The sequence below is a fragment of the Hydra vulgaris genome, chromosome 01 (genome assembly GCF_038396675.1).
Source record: "Hydra vulgaris chromosome 01, alternate assembly HydraT2T_AEP".
Classification (NCBI taxonomy): domain Eukaryota; kingdom Metazoa; phylum Cnidaria; class Hydrozoa; order Anthoathecata; family Hydridae; genus Hydra; species Hydra vulgaris.
In genome coordinates this window covers 51640657-51662500 of record NC_088920.1, presented here as the reverse complement: position 1 = coordinate 51662500, position 21844 = coordinate 51640657, and the positions used below count along the sequence as shown (strand labels likewise).

Sequence of the window (21844 nt, the reverse complement as noted above, 5' to 3'; positions counted from 1 at the left end):
TAAGATAAATGGGAGATTCTGATGATGAAGAAGAAGAGTTTTAGAGAGATCAAACTGTGCTCTAATAGTGAATATGGAGAGACTAAACACTGACTAGGATCAGAAACAAAACATAAGTCAAGTAGAAAAGGTTGTCTGGAAAGCGATAAGAGAAAACGATTGAGAAAGGCATAATTTGTGGGCCCTTATGCCTGCAGAGTCACTGACACTAGAGCCAAGTCATTCTGTACGATGAGCATTAAAGTCACCAACAATAACGATATTGGCTGATAGATAAAGAGAGAGGGTTTGTTTAATTTGATCAGAAGTAACATCAAAAATTGTGCAGTCTTGAGATCAAGGAGAGCAATATAGTACAAAGAGAAAGGCGATAGAGTGAAGCGGTGCTATACAAAAGCACATAGAAGAATAGTCGGTGGATTCAAACCTAGTTTCCTGGCAAAATAGTGAATTCTTACAAATATAAATCCCCAGTCTAAGCATGTGACTATTGGAGTCTTTACAAGTTAAAAGAAGATAACCATCAACATTAAGATCACAAGATGAGACAACTAAACTCAAGTTAGTCTCACAAAGAGCAATTAGGTCCGATAAACTTTGCATGAGATAAGACTCAGCAGAAGAAAAATTACTTCTTAGACGATTATTATTGAATGACAGATTTTTAGAACTTGGTGGTAACGATGGTTTTTTGTGTTTTATAGTTTTTGGTACTTTAGTCATTTTTAAATTTGTTAAAGAAATTGACTCAAAGCATAGATAGTACTCAGTATACTATTTAATAGCCCAAGTGATTGCTTCATTACTATTAATAAACTCTAAAATGTGACCTCAAAAATGCACACCAAAAGTACAAACAGGGAGATCATCCATGCACCAAATGGCTCTGTTAGTACTCTCATATTTTCAGCTGTTGATGGAATCAGCATCTCTGAGAGCTACCTCTGAGCTCGGGAAACCTGACAACCAGCCTGCCTCAGAGCCATGAAACTGAGTTTTAGAGCTGTACACTCATTAGGAGATAATACAAATGAGTTGCCCAGTCATAAAAACAAAGACATAAGCAAAACACATGCATTGAGTCTAAAAGATCCAACATTTAACATCCTAAACTGGAAACAATGTATTATAAGTACATCTGCACTAGCCTAATAGATGAAGAAGGGTTGCAAGGCTAGTCAACAGATAGAATCTGTTTACTTCTTAAGTCTTTGCCTAGAATGCCTTCTACAAGACAGTAGCCGGATGCATTTAACATCTGCTCAAGATGAGTATTTTTATTGAGACACCATCTCTAGCCTTTACTCAACCAAGAGTCCCAAGGCAGGGGGTGTTTTAAGTTAGAGTTGACTTCTCCTAGCCTTTGCTTAAAAAAGTGTATCCTACAAGGCAGCAGGACATAGTAGACCTTAAAACTAGTTTAAATTTTTATCAACAAATATGTAGTATAAAAAATTTTTTGTCATAGAAACTAAAATCTTGTCAAACCTTTAGTGTTGTTATCGACTTTGACTAAATTAACTAGTTAAAAGTCGAAATTAGTCAGCTGAAAAATCAAATTGCTAAAAATATGGACCATCAAAGGACTGTAAACGCGAACCAATGTGTCAAAGTTTTAAATATTTGTTAATTTTTTTGTAAACCTAATAAATTGGAAGATAAGATATAATTCAGGTAGATTTTGTTTTCAGTTTTTCTCCTTTTTTAATTAAGACTTTGATATCTTATATCGAAAAGTACAACCATTCGAATAAATATGAGCAGTAGTGTGTAAAAATATATATATATATATATATATATATGTGACTAAAAAAATAAATATATATATATATATATATATATACACTGCCGCTCACGGAAGTTAGGACTGGAGATTTTTTCGAAAAAGCAAAATTAATATATAATTACGTTATAGAATTTTTAATTTATATTAATAAAAATTATATTTTTTATGCATTTTTAATATAAAATTTATTATTAGTCAGTTTTATGTAATAAAAATGTACAAAAACCATTATAATAATTAAATTTTTTTTTCGTCAAATAAACCACCCTTTGATTTAATAACTGCTTTAACTATTCTCGGCATTCTTTCAATAAATTTTCTAATTGTTTCTTTTTGAATATTATTTCATTCCTGTTCTATAATGTTCCATAAATGAGATTTTGATGTTGGACATACAGTTCTAATTTTTCTATCCAGTTCATCCCATAGTAACTCAATGGGGTTGAGGTCTGGGCTTCGGGGAGGCCAGGTCATTACACGTAATACATTTTCAGCTTTTTTTGATTCTAAATAATTTCTACATAATAATGCAGTATGTTTAGGGTCATTATCATGCATAAGAATAAAATTATCTTCGATTAATCGAAGTCCCGAAGGGATTGCCCTTGTTTCCAGGATATCTCTATAATGTTCTGCTCTCATTATACCATCGATTTTATGCAAATATCCCACTCCATTTAGAGAGAAAGAACCCCAAACTATCACAGAGCCTTCACCATGTTTTACTGTTGGAACCAGACATTGAGTTAGCATTTTTTCTTCAGCAGATCTTCTAACTCTTCGCTTATTTCCAAAAACTTCAAATTTTGACTCATCCGTCCAGAGTACTTGTTTCCATTCATCCATCCTCCAATTTTTGTGAAGCTGTGCCCAACGAAATCTCTTCTGTTGATTAACCTTTTGTAGACATGGTTTTCGGATAGCAACACGACCATGCAAATTAGCTTTTTGCAATCTTCGTTTGATTGTACTGACAGAAACTTTTTTTCTCGATCACAGTTGAAAATAGCTGTTATTTGTGGAGCAGTTAACATTCGATTACGCTAACTGATGATTTTTATACGTCGGTCATCAGTTTTTGTTGTCATGCGAGAAGGACCTGGACAATTTCTGTCTTCCAAACTTCCAGATTCTCGATATCGACGAATCGTATAGCTAACTGTTGATTTACTCAGATTTAATTTTTCAGCTATTTTTCTAACTGTATAGCCTTCTTGAAGCAAAGTGAGTATTGCTGTCCTTTTTTCAACACATATTGGCTTACCCTCAGGCATATTTCTTCCAATATTCTGAATCTACACTAAAAAAATAATTTTTAATTTTACCTTTGAACTTCTGCACTTGAAATTTTTAAAACACTAATACAAAATACACAAAATATCTGCAAAAACACAGTAAACAATAGAAATACTTGTTAAATGACAAACTTTAAAGATTTGAGTAGATAATGTAAAATACAGGTTCATACGTGACCTTTAATATGTTTCTGCGTTCTCTGTTTATTTATTTAAAATGATAAGACTTTTACTTGTGAATACAATTTATGTTATTTTAAATGTTAGTTATTTTAATATATTTACATTAAAATAACTTAATTTAGAATTTTTTTGATACAAATTTTATTTAAGTTGATTTATTTTTATATAAACATAAATTTTACTAATATAAGTAAATAATTTTATAACGTAATTACATTTTAATATTGTTCTTTTGAAAAAATATTTTTTGTCTTAACTTCCGTGAGCGGCAGTGTATATATGTGACTAAAAATATATATACAATATATAATTATATATATATTTATATAATAATAATATTATATATATATATATATATATATATATATATTTATATATATATAATAATTATAATAATTATAATTATTAATATATTATAAAATAATAATAATTATAACTATACATATATATATATATATATATATATATATATATATATATATATATATATATATATATATATATACATATATAAATATAATATATGTAAATATAATATATATAAATATAATATATATATATATATATATATATATATATATATATATATATATATATATATATACATATATATATATAGAATTATATATATATATATATGTGACTAAAAAAATAAATCATGGAGGAGGGGAAAAACATTATTTAGGGGCCTGTAAAATACTAAAATGTGTCCGAATGTGAATTGACAGGTAATTATTAAATAAGTCAACTTAAAAGGCATTTTAAATTGACTTATTTAATTTTTGAATTTTTTATTAATCAACAAATATAAACCAAAAATTTGACAGAGCTATTTAACTAGGGTTAGAATTTTTTTTACTTATAATTTATTTATTTACAATAAAATTGTAAATAATTTAGTTCAATATCACTAATATAGACAGTTAAATAATCAAATATTTTTTAAGTTTTTCAATTATATTTCATTTTAGACTGTGACAACTCTATCTGATGTTCCAAATACTTGCATTTCTACAGACAGTACTTTCCTGCTCAAGAGAGGAGTTGGTACATTTTCTGGATCTATTTGCGGTTCTATACTTTCGACATCGTTAAAGTTTCAAGTTTCTTCATCCATTGGAACTCTTACTACCAATTCAACTGCATCTTTTTTAGTTCTCGGTAAATATTTTTTGGAAAATTCAAACTAGAATATATTTTTTTATATAGAAAACATATAGTACAATATATATTATTTTTTATTTCTTATATGAAGCATACAAGCTAATATCATTCAAGAAACCTTTTTATTAAGACAGCTGTAAATTATAATTTTTAAGGATATTTAATAGAGTAATAAAAATCCTCAAAAATTATGTTAAAACTAAAATAGCCTGCTGCCCCTGGCAGCAGACTATTTCAGTATGACGTCACACTGCTCACATAAATCAGCAGTATAAGATATATATATATATACACATGTATATATATATATATACACATGTATATATGTATATATATATATATATATATAAATATATATATATATATACATATATATATATATAAATATATATATATATATATATATATATATATATATATATATATATATATATATATATATATATATATATATATATATATATATATATGCGGTAGTGGTGTAGTGGTAGAGCGCTCGCTTAATAAGCAAGAGGTTCCGAGTTCGATTCCCACCACATCCCTGGTAGTACTGCGCTCAATTTGTTTCTCCACGAAGCGGCCTTGTTCGTCAAGGTTCGTGTTTCGGAGTTATAGAGTTGACAGAGGGTTATAACCACAAGTAGCCTCCTCATCTGTAGTGGCCCTCTCGGCCTTGGGGAGGTGAATTAATTAAAAAAAAAAGTATGTATGTATGTATATGTGTGTATATATACACACACATATATATACATTTATATGTATGTGTGTGTGTATATATATATATGTATACATATATTAGTGTAGCTCATATATTTATACATATATATACACACACACATACATATAAATGTATACATATATGAGTATAGGTACACACTGATAACATTGTACTGAACTAAGTAGCTACAAGGGCTTCAATACATGCATCAAATGACTATCTAGATAGTAATTGCAATAAATGTTGATACATTGACTAAAGTTTTTGATTGAGGCAATAATTTTGATAATTTTAGCAATAAATTTTTTCATTTTTTTTTGTTTTTTCTTTTGCTGAAAATTCAAAGTGCATATATATTTGTGTGTATAGCTAAAGATAAAAGTAAAAGCCTAAAATTTCTAATAAATTTATTTTTATCGAAATATAAAGATAATTTATTGCATTGAATTTTTACTGTTTATACTTGATATTGTAGTATTTGTTGAAGGTTATTTTTTTAATTCATCATTCCAAATTAAATCTAGATACTTGGAATTGGTATGCTGCAACAGGAACAAGTCAAGAAGATTCAGTTTTGTTAAGTTTGAATTATTATCTATCAAACACATACTGGCTGGGTAAATAAAATATTAAAAATTTATTTTTATTTTTTTATTAGGAGCCTTTGTCACATAGGAGAGGGTTTAGATTTGCTATACTGCCTCAAATTTCTTTAAATTTACTTTGCTCAATTTATCTTTTAAATATCCTAAATACTTTCTTCAATTTTTTTCAAATTTATCTTTCTACTTCTTAAGTATTTTTTTATAAGATTTATTATAACTTTTATTGAAGTTATTTAAAATTCAACAAATTTTCACTATTATTTGTTAACAATATAACAAATGTTTAATAACAAATGAACCTGATTTTGCATAATATTTCCAAATGGCATTTATTTTAAAATAGTATCAACTTTGCAGTAGTTTCTCTTTGATTTATCAACATTACTTATTTTTAAGTCATTACAACTTTGTTTGAATTTTAAAAAACGCTCCAAAGTTTAATAATCAGCATTTTGGTTGTCCGTTTTTTTAAAATTAAAAAAAAATGGTTGCAATATAGGGTTCAGAAAAAATTTTTTTTATTAACATAATTCTTAATTTAATTTTTTAACATAATTATTCATTTATATGGAACAAAAAGTGTTTTATGATTTTTCTTAAAGGTAGATTTTGCTTAAAAAAAAAAAAAATTTTCCTTTAACAAAAAAGGCTAAACAAAAAATAGACTGGAAAATGATAATAAAAAGTAAGAAGTTCAATAGTGATTTTTCTTTTCTTTATTAGCTATTATTCATACTGACTCATATAACCCTCAACTTTTCAAGTCTTCTGTCAACCATTTTCTTGCTTTATAATTCTGTTCTTTTTTTTCTGGTAACTTTAACTTAATAGTGGTTGCTTGTAATCTTATTAGAAGTGAATCAGAATTAAAAAATGATTAGCTAATGTAAAGAATGAATTTTCCATCGGAACTAACTATTGGAATCAAAAAATTATTTTTCTTTACTTTTCAAACTTTAAAAGCTTAAAAAGCAAAAAGTTTAAAATGTTAAATTAGGAAAATTAAGAGCATAATTAGCCAAAGCAACATGATATAAAAGAAATAGTTAAAAAATGTTTACACATATTAAGAACTAAATTTTTTTTTATTCTTTTGTAAAAGAAAAAAAAAAGAAAGGTATATATATATATATATGTGTATATGTGTGTGTGTGTGTGTGTGTGTGTGTGTGTATATATATATATATTTATATATGTGTGTATATATATATATATATATATGTGTGTGTGTCTATATATTTATATACGTGTGTATATATATATATATATTATATATATATACACACATACACACACACACACACACACACACACACACACACACACACACACACATATATATATATATATATATATATATATATATATATATATATATACACATATATAAATGTATATATATATATGTATATACACATGTATATATCAACCCTTGGAATTAGGAAAAATGAGATCAGCCTTGAACTGTTAGAGGTCGGCAAAAAAAATTTGATACAAAGGGGTTACCATAAAACATAGAAACAAGGTCGGCAACTTTTTCAGACCTTAAACACTTTTAAGTCAGCAGTTAGGTCGGCATTGTCGAATGGCAACCTTAATTATGAAGGTTGATATATATACATATATAGTATATATATATACATATATAATACATATATATATATACATATATATATATATATATATATATATATATATATATGTATACATATATATATGTATACATATATATATATATATATATATATATATATATATATATATATATATATATATATGTATATATATATATATATATATATATATATATATATATATATATATATATATATATATATATAACATATATATGTATACATATAGTATATATACATACATATACATGTACATGTTTATATATACTTGACTCAGAAAAGGTTTTGACTTTCATTCTAATATACAAAAGATTTTTGAATGAGTTTGTAACCATTATTTGTAACCATTAATCAATAACCTTAGATGATTTAAACTTTTGCTTAAATTAATTTAAAAAAAAATGATTATTTTACTTCAATAGTTTTGATTTTGTGTCATGGGATTTATTAAAATAAGCAATTAAAAATGATTAAGTAGAGCATTATTTAATCTTATCTTGAAATTATTTGGATCGATTTTTTGTTAAGAATTTTTTTATTAAGTTAATTATATTTATATAATTAATGTAGCCAATTTATTAATTAATAAATACAACCATAAAATAGATAGTTTCATGATTTAAGTTTTACTTAATTTTTTAGTTTTTATGCTTTTAATAACTTGAAAAAATTATTTAAATAATTTTAGTTGAAACTAAGGTCTAATAATTATTAAAAATTAATGATAATGTTTACGTTATTGACAAATGCTGTTTTTTGAAAAAATTTTTTTTAAATGAAAATTTAATTTATATATTTCAATTTTATAGCTGTACAGATATTTTATTTACTATTCAATACAAATATATTTGAGGTTGTGGAATATATGTGAAGAAAAATTACATTTTTTGACTTAATTGATTTTTGATGTTTTGAAAGCAGTTAGAAAAAGTAATTTGAAGGTGTTAGTGTTTAAAAAAAAGCTTATGCAATGTTGGCAATAGCTAGTCTGTTAGTTGAAGATAAAATAATTTTTTTAAAAGTAACTGAGGCCGCTGGTAGTAGGGTTTCCCTAACCCAGAAAGGCTGATTGGATAAACAGTTGTTAAATATTAGAGTAATTACAGTGCCATGTTGCCCATTGATGGTGTTTCTGATAGAATGAGACCACATAATTTGCCCTAAGTACAACTTTGGGTTATTTAGCAGGTATAAGATAACTGCATAGCTCATTGCATAAGATGCTATGCTTTATCTATGAATGACTTTAGGGCTGTCCATTAATTAAGTCAACAATTTTCCATCATTTTTTACCTCCCCTCCCCCTTGTCAACAAGTTGTCAAACTTCTAGAGACCCCCTAAAAAGTGACGCCAATATTCAATTACCCCCCTCCCCCTTCCTTCCAAAAAAGGAAAAAAAAACAACAACCGTATTTTGAATAGAATAGTTTACAACTAAAACAAAAAAGAGATTAAGAGTAAGCTATTTAAAGAAAAATTTAAAATTACAAATGCAAATGCGTCTCATTAGCTTCATGCACAAATATTATTATAAGAGCTACCAGCATCTTCATTTCAAACCTTTACAAATCATCTACCAAATCTTTATTTCAATATTATATTAATATTTGTGCATGGAGCTAAAGAGCCACATCAACGCAGGTTGCTTACCCTTGGTATAAACGTTTAAATAATAGAGTGCAGACCAAGTACTTACATAAATCTTTTTTGTTTGCATTGCAGACTAACCAAAAATAACTTTGAAAATATAATAGCGTTACAGGCATTATGCAATAGCGTTATACGTTTATAGCGTTGCGTAAACATTTTGCGAGTGCTTATTTAGTTCCATACATGTCGGATCTTTTTAAAGCACAACACGGTTTTTAAGAAATAGGAACATAAATACCTTTATTAAAATATTGAAGGTGTAGTGAGTATGTAACACAGGACTGCAAACCCTGCTTAATTTTCCTTTTTTTAAGTAACTAAATTTATGAAAAAAAGTAACATTGTTGACATCAACTTGTCTTGACCTCCCCCCCCCCTTTCAACAAATGTTAAAAAAATTCAGACCCCCCTCCCCCCTATTTTGTTGACGTTATTTATGGACAGCCCCTTTTATGTTTGATTTCTTGGTTCTTTTTTTTCTCAAGGCGCACGGTTTTAGATGTAATTTCGGATTAAATGACCAAGCATTTTACTCTTTGCCAATATTGTTATTATTGTTGACTTTATGCGCATGACATTGAATAACTTGGCTCTAACATTATTGAACCGCTCTTTTTCTCGCTCTAAAGCTCATAACTTTAGTATTTCTCAATTTCTTATTTATAGACTTTTAGAAAATCTTCAATGGTGTCATTAACAATGGTAAGTCATTTCATTTTTAGTTCATGGATTTTATTAACTCTCCCAAAAATAAGGCAAAACTATTTGTGAAGAACTTTTTTTCTAATTCAACTCTTGAATCTAATGGTCATACTCTTCCTGCCATTCCAGTTAAACAGGTTAACCCATTGTTAGATATCCAAATCCCTTGAGTTTCTGTTGCTAAAGTTTTTCTTAATTAAACACTTCTTTGACCAGTCATGCAAAAGTTTTCTCCAGAACTCTCTTCAATTCTTTCTAAACTATTAAACAAGTGCTTGAAAAACTCTAGAGAACACTCTGATCCCTCCTACTATTGTCTGATCAGTCTTCTATCTATTATTAGCAAGTTTTTTGAATCAACAAATTTGTAGCATTTGGTCTTGAGTCTCATAGCTTACTCTCTGACAATCAGTATCGTTTTTGCTTTTCTTGTTCTACGGATGACTTTCTAACTGCTTTAACTGAAAGATTCTATTGTGTATTAGATGAGGGAGGGGATAAAGGGCTATTGCTCTTAACATATCAAAAACTTTTAATAAAATTTGGCATGCTGGTTTTCTTCATAAGCTTGGTTTATATGGTGTATCTAGTAAAATTTTCGAGATTTATTAAATCATTTGTTCCAATCACAGTATTAAAGTCATTGTTAAAGGCAAATGCTCTGCTACATTTTTACTGTAACTTTAGAGGGTACCTTGAGCTTCTATGCTTGATCCTGTATCGTTTTTTTTATTTAAATTAATAATATTCTTGACAATCTTACAACTTAAACGATTTTATTTAATAAACTCTCAACTTTATATTTCTGTCGTAAAAGTCTTCTCTTTTCCATTGCTTAGAGCATTGCTTGAGTCTCATATCTCTTCTGTAACAGCTTAGGACTGGCAGTAGCTAACAAATTTTAACTCCAACAAAGCTCAGTTATTTACTGCAAATGATATTAATAAAATAATATTTGGAACTCTTGCTAATAATTTTCTACTCTTAAAAGCTCTTAAAGTTTGAGACAATTTTTTTTATCATTAAACATGTATATTATACATGTATCATTAAAAACAATTGAATGATTAAAAAATTGAAGTAAAAGTCTTTGTTCCAAATAACTTTTTTCTGTTCTACAGCCTTTAGATATTGCCATATTTATTATGCAAACAAATATTATGGTGTAAAATATTAACACAATCAAATAGTTATAATAAATAAAAGTTAGATATAAAATATATTAAAAAAAGTTGAATGGATAAGTTATTTTTTTAAATGTTATGGAAATTTAAAATAAAAAAATTCATAGAAATTGCAAATTGAAAACAAAAATTTAAGGTCAACAAATGATTGCGTCAACAATATTTTAAAAAAATGCTGTATGTAAAAGAAATGTTATTTGTACTAATAAATGTAAAAATTATTTACTGTACATGGTTTATTTCACAGTTTAATTGTAAGTTTAACATAAAATAAATTTAAAACATAAAATTTAAAAATTTAATAAAAAAAAAATTTTTAATTTTTTTATTATATATGTATACTTTTTCTGTTTTCTGATAATGAGGCCATGCTCTAGTCTCAAAATATTACAAATTGATTTAATTATATTGAATGCATCTCAAAAAAGTTTTTAAAAATTTATGTAAGATTCTTTTAAAACATTGATTTTTATTTTCTTACAGTATTTCTTTTTTTCTTCTTTAAAACACTTTAGTTTGTATAACCTTTTACTCAAACAACTAATTGAGATTTTAGAGTAAATAAGTCTTGCTATTAAATATTAAACCTTCATCCTCAATGTAATCACTTTAATATTTTTTATGACTGTTAAAAGTCAGGAAAGTATACTTTTATACTGGTTGCTTGAATGATTAGTTGTGCTTGAATGATGTCTATAAAATAGTCAAATTTTTAAAGTTTTTTATGTATTAAAAGTAAGAATTGTAACTGCAAAGATATCATCAAAGTAACATTCTTTGAACTTTATTCAAAATCTTAATACAATTTGAATAACGAACAATTTAATTTTAATACAATTTAAATAACGGAAAATTTATATTTAACATTGATATGTTTTTTAATTACATCACAGAAATATGTTCACTTTAGGTTCAAGAACTCCTAATGTTTTTGAATATTACACAGTTGAAGCTTTAATCAATGCATTGAAGGCATCTAAGGTAAGTTTGTTTTAGTTGTGCTGCTTTTTGTTGCAGAAAATTTTAAAGTTTGGCATTTCTCATAATTTTTCTCTCATATTTTCTCTCTGGATTCTGAGTACATTTTTAAATACAAAATTTATTTACTTTTTTTTCTTAATGAAGTTATTCTTGAAAATTAAATCTTATTATCTTTTTAGTTAATTCTCAAGAGATTTGCTAGTATCATAAAAATAAAACTCCACACTTTGTTACACTTTGTTATTTAAAAAATTTTTGTTCTTATTTCTAAAGTTTATTTAGTCAAATAATTTTTAAGCAAAAAATTTTTATATTATAAGGTAAATACAGCAGATAGACTTGTTGCAATGATTGGACCAAGTGATAATGCATTAACAGGTGCTTATGCTGCAATCGCTGGAGCTAATGACTACATTATGGTCAGCTATACCAACACTAAGTCAATATATTCAGACTCTGTAAGTTTTATTTTAAATAAGAAAATAAAGATTTATATGTTTTTTTAAATTTATTTTTCTACTTGTTTCTCAACATTTTATATTCTGTTATCAATGTAAAAAATTATTTTCATTTAAATATTTTCTTTGATTTGTTTTAAATTTTATTTTTTAAGTATATAAAAAAAGTTTGACACAATGTTTTGCATCTAAATCCACATTGTATCAGACATTGCATTAAAATATATATATATATTTTTTGAAAACTTTTTATGATCATAATGAAGCATCCCAGATAGCACATATATTTGTTGTGTTCTAATGTTGGCATAACTCAATATATAATAGTTTTAACTCAATATTTTTATAGTGAATTTTCTTACATCTTTACTTCTTTAAGAGAGAAACTCTAATGTTTGAATAATACATTATACAATTATATACTATTTTATGAACTTGCATCTTTTGTTTGGTGAGCTTTAGGCATTGACATGAGTACTGTGAAAATTAAATGTTTGAATATAAATATTTACACACATATATATATATATATACATGTATATAGTGTATATATATATATATATATATATAGTGTATTATATATATATATATATATATATATATATATATATATATATATATATATATATATATATATATATATATATATACATATATATATATATATATACATCCAAATCTCCTGCATATCTGTTTGATCAGGTAAAAATTCAAACCTCCCAGCTCCCCATCAAAAGATTGTCAGACATTTGTCAACTTGTACATTGTCAAGCAAGAACATTGCTTGGTACAAAATATTTCTACACATCTGCACCACGGACTTCAAATAAAAAAATGCATGATTCATCATCGTTAGAAACATTTATAAAAAGTCTAAAAACCAAATTTTCCAATGCTGTTTACTCTACCTAAACAAATGCTTGTTTATTAGTGCTTCTGAATCACTTCATCATTTCTATGATTGTTGTTGAACTATGGCACTTTAATTTCTAACTATTATTATTTTTATTACACACACACACATTCATTATCTTGTTATCATTAACTGATTTTAACTTGTCGATTTTAACCACTGAAACTTTTGAATCTTTTGAGCCTCCAAAAAATAAAATTCCTTTCTTAATATCCTGGGTTGATGTACAATTAATACCAGCGTTGATATATGTATTAATGTATTTCTTAGCAACAGCACTTTCGTGATCACATTGGACTTTACCTTTTTGTGACTCATTGTAGTCATATCTTAAGAGGCTTATGTCTTTCAGCTTGCAAATATAAAACAACGTTTTGGCAACTGAATAGCACCCTAAAATAAAAACAGATGATGGTTTATAAAATCTAGTTTGGGGATAAAAAAGCAAACTATATTGTTATACATTAAAAGAGCCTAAGTTAATACCCCCTCCACTTAATATGCAATTAAATTGCAAGATTCTTGTTTCTTAGCAATATTTATAATAAGTATATTCTTACCTCCATTATCGTTTTTTTTGTATATCTGTTTTACATTTGGAACATCTTGAGTAAACTTGTCAACTACATGGTCAGCCACACATAAAGTGTCTCTTGCATCCTGATCAATTTTTTGTATTATTGTGTGATATACTCTTTTCATTAAATTACCAGCATCATTTTTTTAAAAAAAAGCAGTTGATATGTATTGGCATACCCTTCTTACCAAAAAAGACTTTCTGTCCTTCTCTGAACTCAACAGGAAGTATTTTTTGAGACCAATCACTTAACCACAAGCCAGTCTCTTTGTTAATTTAGCTCAAAGCATACTCTTTGGCTTTGTTTTGTTGTATGTATTGAAGAATATACTTCATCCAAGAATATATAGATTCAATACCTTTGAGAGTATCGTATTTAAGTTATTCTTTCTCTTCATTTCTTCTCTTCTTTCTCATCATATTCTAAATTAGATTTTCAATCATCTCTAGAAATTCTATTAGTAGCATTCAGTCATGACATTTTTCCGGATGGGATGAGCAAGTGTTAGTTTTAAAGTCATTATCTTTAAAATTACACAAAGTACAGCTGATACAGTGTGAAGCAATATTTTACTTTTCTATGCAATGCAAATCATACATAGTCTTTAAATATCTCTTTTTTTTTTAAACAACTTTCTATATCTTTTGTTGTGTTTGCATCTGTGGATTCTATGGCAACCTATTTCATTAGAGAAATTAACCCATTTATGCCTTCACATGTCATATCATCAAGGCCCGCAAGAATTTTAAGATTTAAGAATTTTCTAGAGCAATAAATCTGATAAAACAGATTGGTTTATTGATTTACAATAGTTTTGATATGAGTTATGGTTTGCCACTTTGCACTTAGGTAGTTTCTTCGGAATGAAAATAAATATTTAAAATAAAATAAGATAACATTTAGAACAATTTATTGATATTTTAAAGATACATTCTTGAAAACAAGGCTTAAGAAGCTGTGCGTCAAAGCATACAATAGGGCCAATTTGCAAACGGCATCAGAAATCATTAAACGCATTACATTTAATGTCAAACACCTGAATTTGGCATGCTAGAAAAACAAGTTGTATGTAAATAATGTACCTGTAGATATCCATTGGTTAAAGTAATTTTGCTTGTCCCATAAGCTATATCTTGAAGAAGTCCTGATATAAATATATAATTTAGGAAGTGTTTTGCAAGGTCCATATTTATTTTTTGACAAGTTAACTTCTTGTTTTGTTTAAATGTTAGTGCTTCTGTTTCCTTTCTTTGCTTCCTGGCCAAATCAATTGTGTACCTAAAAAAAAGTTAACTATTTTTTGAGGATAAAAAAATAATTAATCAAGTACTGTTAAATTAAATAGTCCTACTTGTTGCATTTAAAAGTTTTCATGAGATATTCTTTTGAATAATTTTGTAGTAATGTTATTGCGGATAAAATAAGTACTTTTTGGCTGAATGTTTGAGTGTTTTGATAAGCTTCATGTAGCAATATCAAATCATCTGGAATAACTGATAATGGTTGAATTAAAGGAGGCCAAAAATTTACCTCCTTGTCCTGGTGCTACTTTTTCAGAAAAGATTTTTTTTGAGGTTATCTACAGCTTCTTTGAACTTTCTTTTATGGTAGTTGATTGAAGAAGTTGATGCCTCATTGATATGTGTTTTTCTAATATGCCATTTTACAGGGCTTAAATCTGGAGCACTTGTTGCTAAGAACTCATTAACATTTTCTGAAGAAAAAGAGCTTTCTGGAGACACTAAATCAAGTGTGTAAGAAGGATCATTCTCTATTTGGTCATGATTTAGAAACATGCTGTCTCTGTGACTTCTGCACAGCTGACCAGATACTGGAAAAGAACCAGGAAAAAAATTTATTAATATTTCCATACTAGTCTCTTGTTGCTTTTTGGAGATCTTTTTATTTGTCTGTTCCCTTATTTTTCAGAGGAGCTTTATGGCATGGATGTAAGTATTGCTTTGGTACAAACTAATATCTTCCATACTTCTGTTTGTAAAAAGCACTTGTTCATTACTTAGTTCTACATGTATTTGCAACTCAATTACATGTTTTTCAGTAAAACCATCAGCAAACACTTATGTTAACTTGTCACATTTAAATAATACAGTTCATCTTGATCTCAAATATGATCCACATGAACCTTTAGAAAATAAACGGCATTTTGTATAATCAACATTATTATGTTCAGTCATGTTATCAAATGATTGTTTTATTTTGACTCTGAATCAAACTCTTTTCTATCACTTCAATTAATTGTAATTTTTATGTAAATTTACATTACATAACAATCAACAATTATTCCATAAAAAATATCATTAAAAAACCTCTTAACATATTTATAAAAAAATATTAATTATCAGGCATTTTGGTAGCAATTAATTAAGAATATTTGTAAACTTATGGAAACCATGAACCACAAAATGTCCAAAAATGATCTTACGCTTTGCACAACTTAGATGTTGAATTATAAGTAACAACTATGTGGGATTTTTCATGAATTGTATCATAAAAAATAACAGACTATTATATATGTATAATGATAAATTATACATAATGATTAAAATATATTATAGAAATGGTATTATAAATATTATAATAATATGTCAACTAATAAAAAAATTAGGGTAACTATTTTTATTTTTTGAAGGTATTAGATAATTTTATTTAAATCATAAATCTACTTTTTTATAGCTAAATTAAGTAAGATATTTGAATTCAGGGTTAACAAAGAAATTTCAAATATTAAATAACTACCAAAGACCAACTAAAATTAAAAAATTTGATTTATTAAATAGTTACTGATTCTAACAATAGTTTTTTTTTTCTTTCAAAAGTTATTATATATTAAAGATTTAGCAAAACCACCCATTGAAATCTTTTAATTTATTGAAAGTATATAAGTGTATAAACCATTTTCAAAAACTATAAGTCAATAGCTTGTTGTCACATCAATCTCTTGCTTCTCAAAGTTAGCATAAATTTTATTGTTTCTAAAGCAGGTGAGGTTTTGAGACATAATTTTTAGACTAAGATTGAGTTTTAAATCAATTCAACTTTGTTTGCAGTAAAAAAAAACAAACATTTTTTCTTTCTTAAAAATTTATAACATACTAATATAACCCTTGGTTAACCAGAGACTTGGTGCTCAAAAGTAGAGAATTTGCGTTACAGAACGCTCCTGGGTTAGTTTTGGGTAACGGGAAAAAGTATGTTACAAATATTTTAAAAACTCAATTTTTTTTCCTTAATGTATAAAACTTGATATTATTGATATTTGTTTATAAAAACTCAGCACCTCCTCTCATTTCAAACAACTTTTTTAACTGCATGAAGTTGCTACAATGTCAATGTTTTATAAAACTTTGAACCGCAATAATTTTTAAACTGCTTTGAATTATGGGCTCAAATGGTTTAAAGATATCCCTAAAAATTTCAAGAAAATTTAATAACTTAACTATTTCAACTTGTCTCATTCTAATGAAAAATGAATTTAAAAATCTAATAAGATCTATATAAGAATCAAATGGCAATGTTACAACTGATCAAAGCAGTATAGCTACAATCCTTAACAATTTTTTTCATTTGTTTAAGTGTCCTAATTGCTGCCAGCATTCAAGAAGTGCACATTTTCTGTGATTGATGAGATGTCAGTCTTAAGTAAACTTAACGAAAACCACATACAATCACTATTTTCAAAACTTAACATGCATAAACAAGCAAGCATAGATAGCATTCCCCGTCACCTTCTCTACAAATGTTTTTTATCTCTGATTGTGCCTATTACTTACATATTTATGAAATCTGTTTCTGAAAGTCTAGTCCCAGTCATGAGGCTAGAATCTAACATCACATATATTCACAAAAAGGAATCTAAACTTGGTGCATCAAACTACAGACCCATTACTTTAACTTCTGTCTGTTGCAAACTCTTTGAGCACATTGTAAAAGATTGTTCAACTGAGCATCTACCTGCTAATAATCTATTATCTCAAAATCAGTACAAATTTATTTCAAATAAATCATGTATTACCAATTTATTGGAAACTCTAGATCAGATCTCATATTTAATGGCAAAAAGCTATAGCGTAGATGGCTTATATCTAGATTATGATAAAGAATTTGACACACCTCCTCATGATCTTATGCTTCACAAACTTTCTGATTATGGTGTCTTTTATGTGCTTCTTAATTCAATAAAGTCCTTTCTTTCTAACGAAACACAATGAGTTGTTATGGGTTCTGCTACTTAAGATTGGTTACCAGTCACAAGTGGTGTTCTAGGACCTCTTTTATTTGTCTTAAACATCAATGACATTAAAGATCTAGTTATCAATCCAATAAAGTTGTATGCTGATGACAGCAATTTTATTTCTACTAACTTGACCCCAGACAGTTTAATTACACTCCAAAATAATATAAATCAAATCAGGTCTTGGACTAAAACCTGGCACTTGTGTTTTAGATACAAAAGCGTCTTTTCTTATACTTCAATAAAAGCTAAAATCCTAACCACCAATACTATATCTTGACTCAACAAGGGATGCAGCTTCTCAATTTCTTCTAGAATGAAGGAGATCTTGGTTGACATTGTTGGTCAGACCTCATCTCGAGTCTGCTGCTCCTGTATTTTAAGGTTGCTTAAAACAACCTGTTTCTTTTATTGATCTCATATTATTACTCTAAAGTGAATAATTAAATATTTAAACTTAAAATATATATTAAATAAGTAACATCGAAATAATACATAATACTATATACAAATACAATACACAAAAAAAAAAATAAAAAAAAGTTAACATTTTAAAGTAAAAATTATAATTTTTCAACTGCTTTAACATGGAGATGAAATCTTTTTTTTTTTTTTTAAAAAAATCACTTCACTTGTTGATATTGCATTTATTTTTGTTTAAGTTACATCTAAACAGAAAAATATTGAATAGTGTCGTCTTTCATTGCAAAAATCAGAGAAATTAATAACATACTTCAAATTCTTTTTATGCAAATATTATAAGAAATAAAATTAACATAAAAATGCCACAAATAACTAATACACTTCCAATCAATGTTTGATCCCCCTCATGCTTTAACAACTGATTAAAAGATTACAAAACAAATATTATATTGAATATAACTGAAAAAAAAAGTTGAATAAAAGCATTTTGTGTATAATAATTTGTATTAGTATATAATAATTTGTTACTTTATCAAAAGGTTACCTTTATTTGCCTTATTTGTAAATGCATAATTACTTCACTGGAAGGAGGGAGGGGGGGAAGCAAATATTGGAGTTCCAAAAAAGATAAAGTGATATAAATTGTATTATATTTTGCATTAACACAATGACAACTACTTACTAAATATTAGTACTCAATAAAATTTGAATAATATAAAAAAAATAAAAACCTAAAAAACTAATTTCAAAGAATTATTAATAAACAAACTTGATTTTTTTTTTGCAACTAAAAGAGACAATCACAATAGTTTTTGCACAAAACATGCACCCACAATAAAAATATGCACCCCAATAAAAACATGCACCCACAATAAAAACATACACCCACAATAGCTTTTATTAAATTGTGAATAAAGTTTTTTTTAATTAATATTTTTTTAGTTATTAAATAGAAATATTTAATGAAAGAATAAGGTATCAATATAAAATATCTTACACATACCACTATTCAAACTTGGGTAAACAATGTAGATTAAATAATAAACTTATACAATTTGAGGCATTTAGGCCTTTTATCAGTCATCAACTCAAAATTTAGTTATCAAACATTACTTTTATGGAAAAAATAATAACTTTTTCTTTTTATTATACAGCTTTGTTTTTAAGAGTTATTTAAATGTTGTTTGTATAACTTCTGGGATATTATTAGACAATTATTCCTTTGAGAATATTAGACTAGCATTATTATAAATTATATGTATGAAAAATAAAGGTGCTAAAGTGAAGGAATAAAAATTGATTGCAAATATAATAGTTAATATGGTTTTTTATGCTTAAAATTTTAAATGTTTTTTTATTTTTTAAACTTTACCTATGTTTTTTTATTTTTTAAATTTTTGTTATAAAAATCCACTTTGATCCATTGACTCTGTATACCATGTAACTTTATATTGAAAGTAGCAAACTTATTTCTGAAAAACAGATTCTTGAAAATCACTTTCTATAAAAATGTGGTATTGGTGTAGTGATTAAGTGCTTGCTTTTTAAGTGAGAGGTGTGAAGTTAAAAACTTAAAAGGATTGTGTTCAGCTTTTTTCTTTGTGCAATGGCCTTTTTATTGTTATTATGATTGTTATATATTTTTTACTGACAGTCTCTTTTAAAAAATATTTTTAGTAAAGGAATAAAAGAAAAAAAATATTTATTTTACTGTACCTTTTATTTTTAATGTCTTTTCTTTGTTGAAATTTATATCATAAATATTGTAATAACTTTTAGATACGTTATCCTCATTTTATGCGTGTTACGTTTACTGACAGTTATAGATTTTTGTTAATTGCCAATGCATTAGCAAACAGGAATTGGAAAAAAATTGTAAGTTTCTTTTTTTATTAAGTACTTGTAAAAAAAAAATTTATGCATTTTAAACCTATATATTTTTTAGTAACGTAAATTTAAAAATGTTATAAATTATTTAAATACTTTTTTACTTGAGGCTGTTGCAACAGTTATAAATGTTCCTTTGCCTGAAGAGTTTCTTGTTCACACAGTATTTTTCAAAATTTTATATGATGTGGTAAGTTATTGCATATGTTTAAATTTTAATTTTCAGAAGGTTATACGTTCATAGCAAATAAAACTAGATCAACTCATACTTTTTACTGACTAAGAGAGATTATGGAATGTTAAAAAATAAATAAAAACTTTAGCTTAAGACTTGTCTCTACCTCTAAGAGAATTATAGAAATAAACTTAATTTTTCTTTTTTTTTTGTAGTGAAATTTTGTTTTGTTTTGTTTTGAAATTTTATTATTACGATAACCTAATCAAAAATTTAAAAGTATTTGATTAGGTTATCAAGTTGATTGAGCTGTTATGTTGTTTCATTTTTTATAGCTCAATGGCAGTTTGACCCGGTAAAATAAATTTTGATTACAAGTTTATATTTATATTTAGATTTATTTTCCAATATATATCAATAAAGAAAGTATGGACATCTTTTTCAATGATCTAATTGCAACTAAAACAAGAATATACTTTAGTTTTTTAAGTGGTGATTATTTGAAAGCAATGGTTGCACAAGTAGCCTTGTAAGTTTTTTGTAAATTTAACATTTTGTTAGATTTGTATGCACATGAGGGCAATTTCAAGAAAAATAAATAAACAAAGAAAATTTAAAAAAACATAAGAGTTAATTTAAACAAGAGTTATTTGATTGTTAAAACGAAAAACATTTTAAAAACGCTTGAAAAAGTAAAAAACTTAACTGTATGCTTTTAGATGTGTTTTGTTCTTTACTGTTCTTCATGAGAAGGAGAACAATAAAAAACAAAGAGAAAGGTGATGGAGTGAACAAGTACTAAGTGGACCAGGAAGAATGGTCAGAGCCAATGCAAGAATGGCCAGATCAATGACCAAAGAATGGTCAGAGGATTCAAACCTATTTTCTTGATAAATAGGTGAATTGATACCCCAAAACAAGTGTGATTATTGGAGTCTTTGCAAATCAAAATGTGACTATTGGTGTCTTTGCAAATCAAAGGATAGTACCCATCAATACCAAAGTCCGAAGAAGAAACAGCCAAATTTAAATTAGTTACACAAAGAGCAAGCAAATCTGGTGAATTTTGAACGAGGTAAGATTCAACTGATGGAAAGTTACTTTGAAGTTACCACAAACTTTTGTGAAAAAATTTTTATAACTTACTAGTTACTATGCTGTACCTTCATTAGAAAATAACAGCAAGAGTTGCATAGCCACTATCAAGGAGACTAAATAAAAATCTATGAATAGAGTTAAGAAGATCCAGCATTTA

General features: G+C 26.6%; 1 protein-coding gene across 3 annotated transcripts in view; it reads left to right on the top strand.

Annotated features, from left to right (window-relative positions):
• LOC100197588 (uncharacterized) overlaps window positions 1–21844 on the top strand; it is a 100669-nt gene that overhangs the window by 29533 nt on the left and 49292 nt on the right. For all 3 annotated transcript variants that reach the window (XM_065788541.1, XM_065788542.1, XM_065788543.1), the window contains 7 exons: window positions 4236–4425; window positions 5671–5763; window positions 11833–11903; window positions 12224–12361; window positions 20307–20402; window positions 20524–20604; window positions 20985–21118. In XM_065788541.1, coding sequence (XP_065644613.1) covers window positions 4236–4425; window positions 5671–5763; window positions 11833–11903; window positions 12224–12361; window positions 20307–20402; window positions 20524–20604; window positions 20985–21118 — 803 coding nt within the window. The remainder of the gene's footprint in view (window positions 1–4235; window positions 4426–5670; window positions 5764–11832; window positions 11904–12223; window positions 12362–20306; window positions 20403–20523; window positions 20605–20984; window positions 21119–21844) is intronic.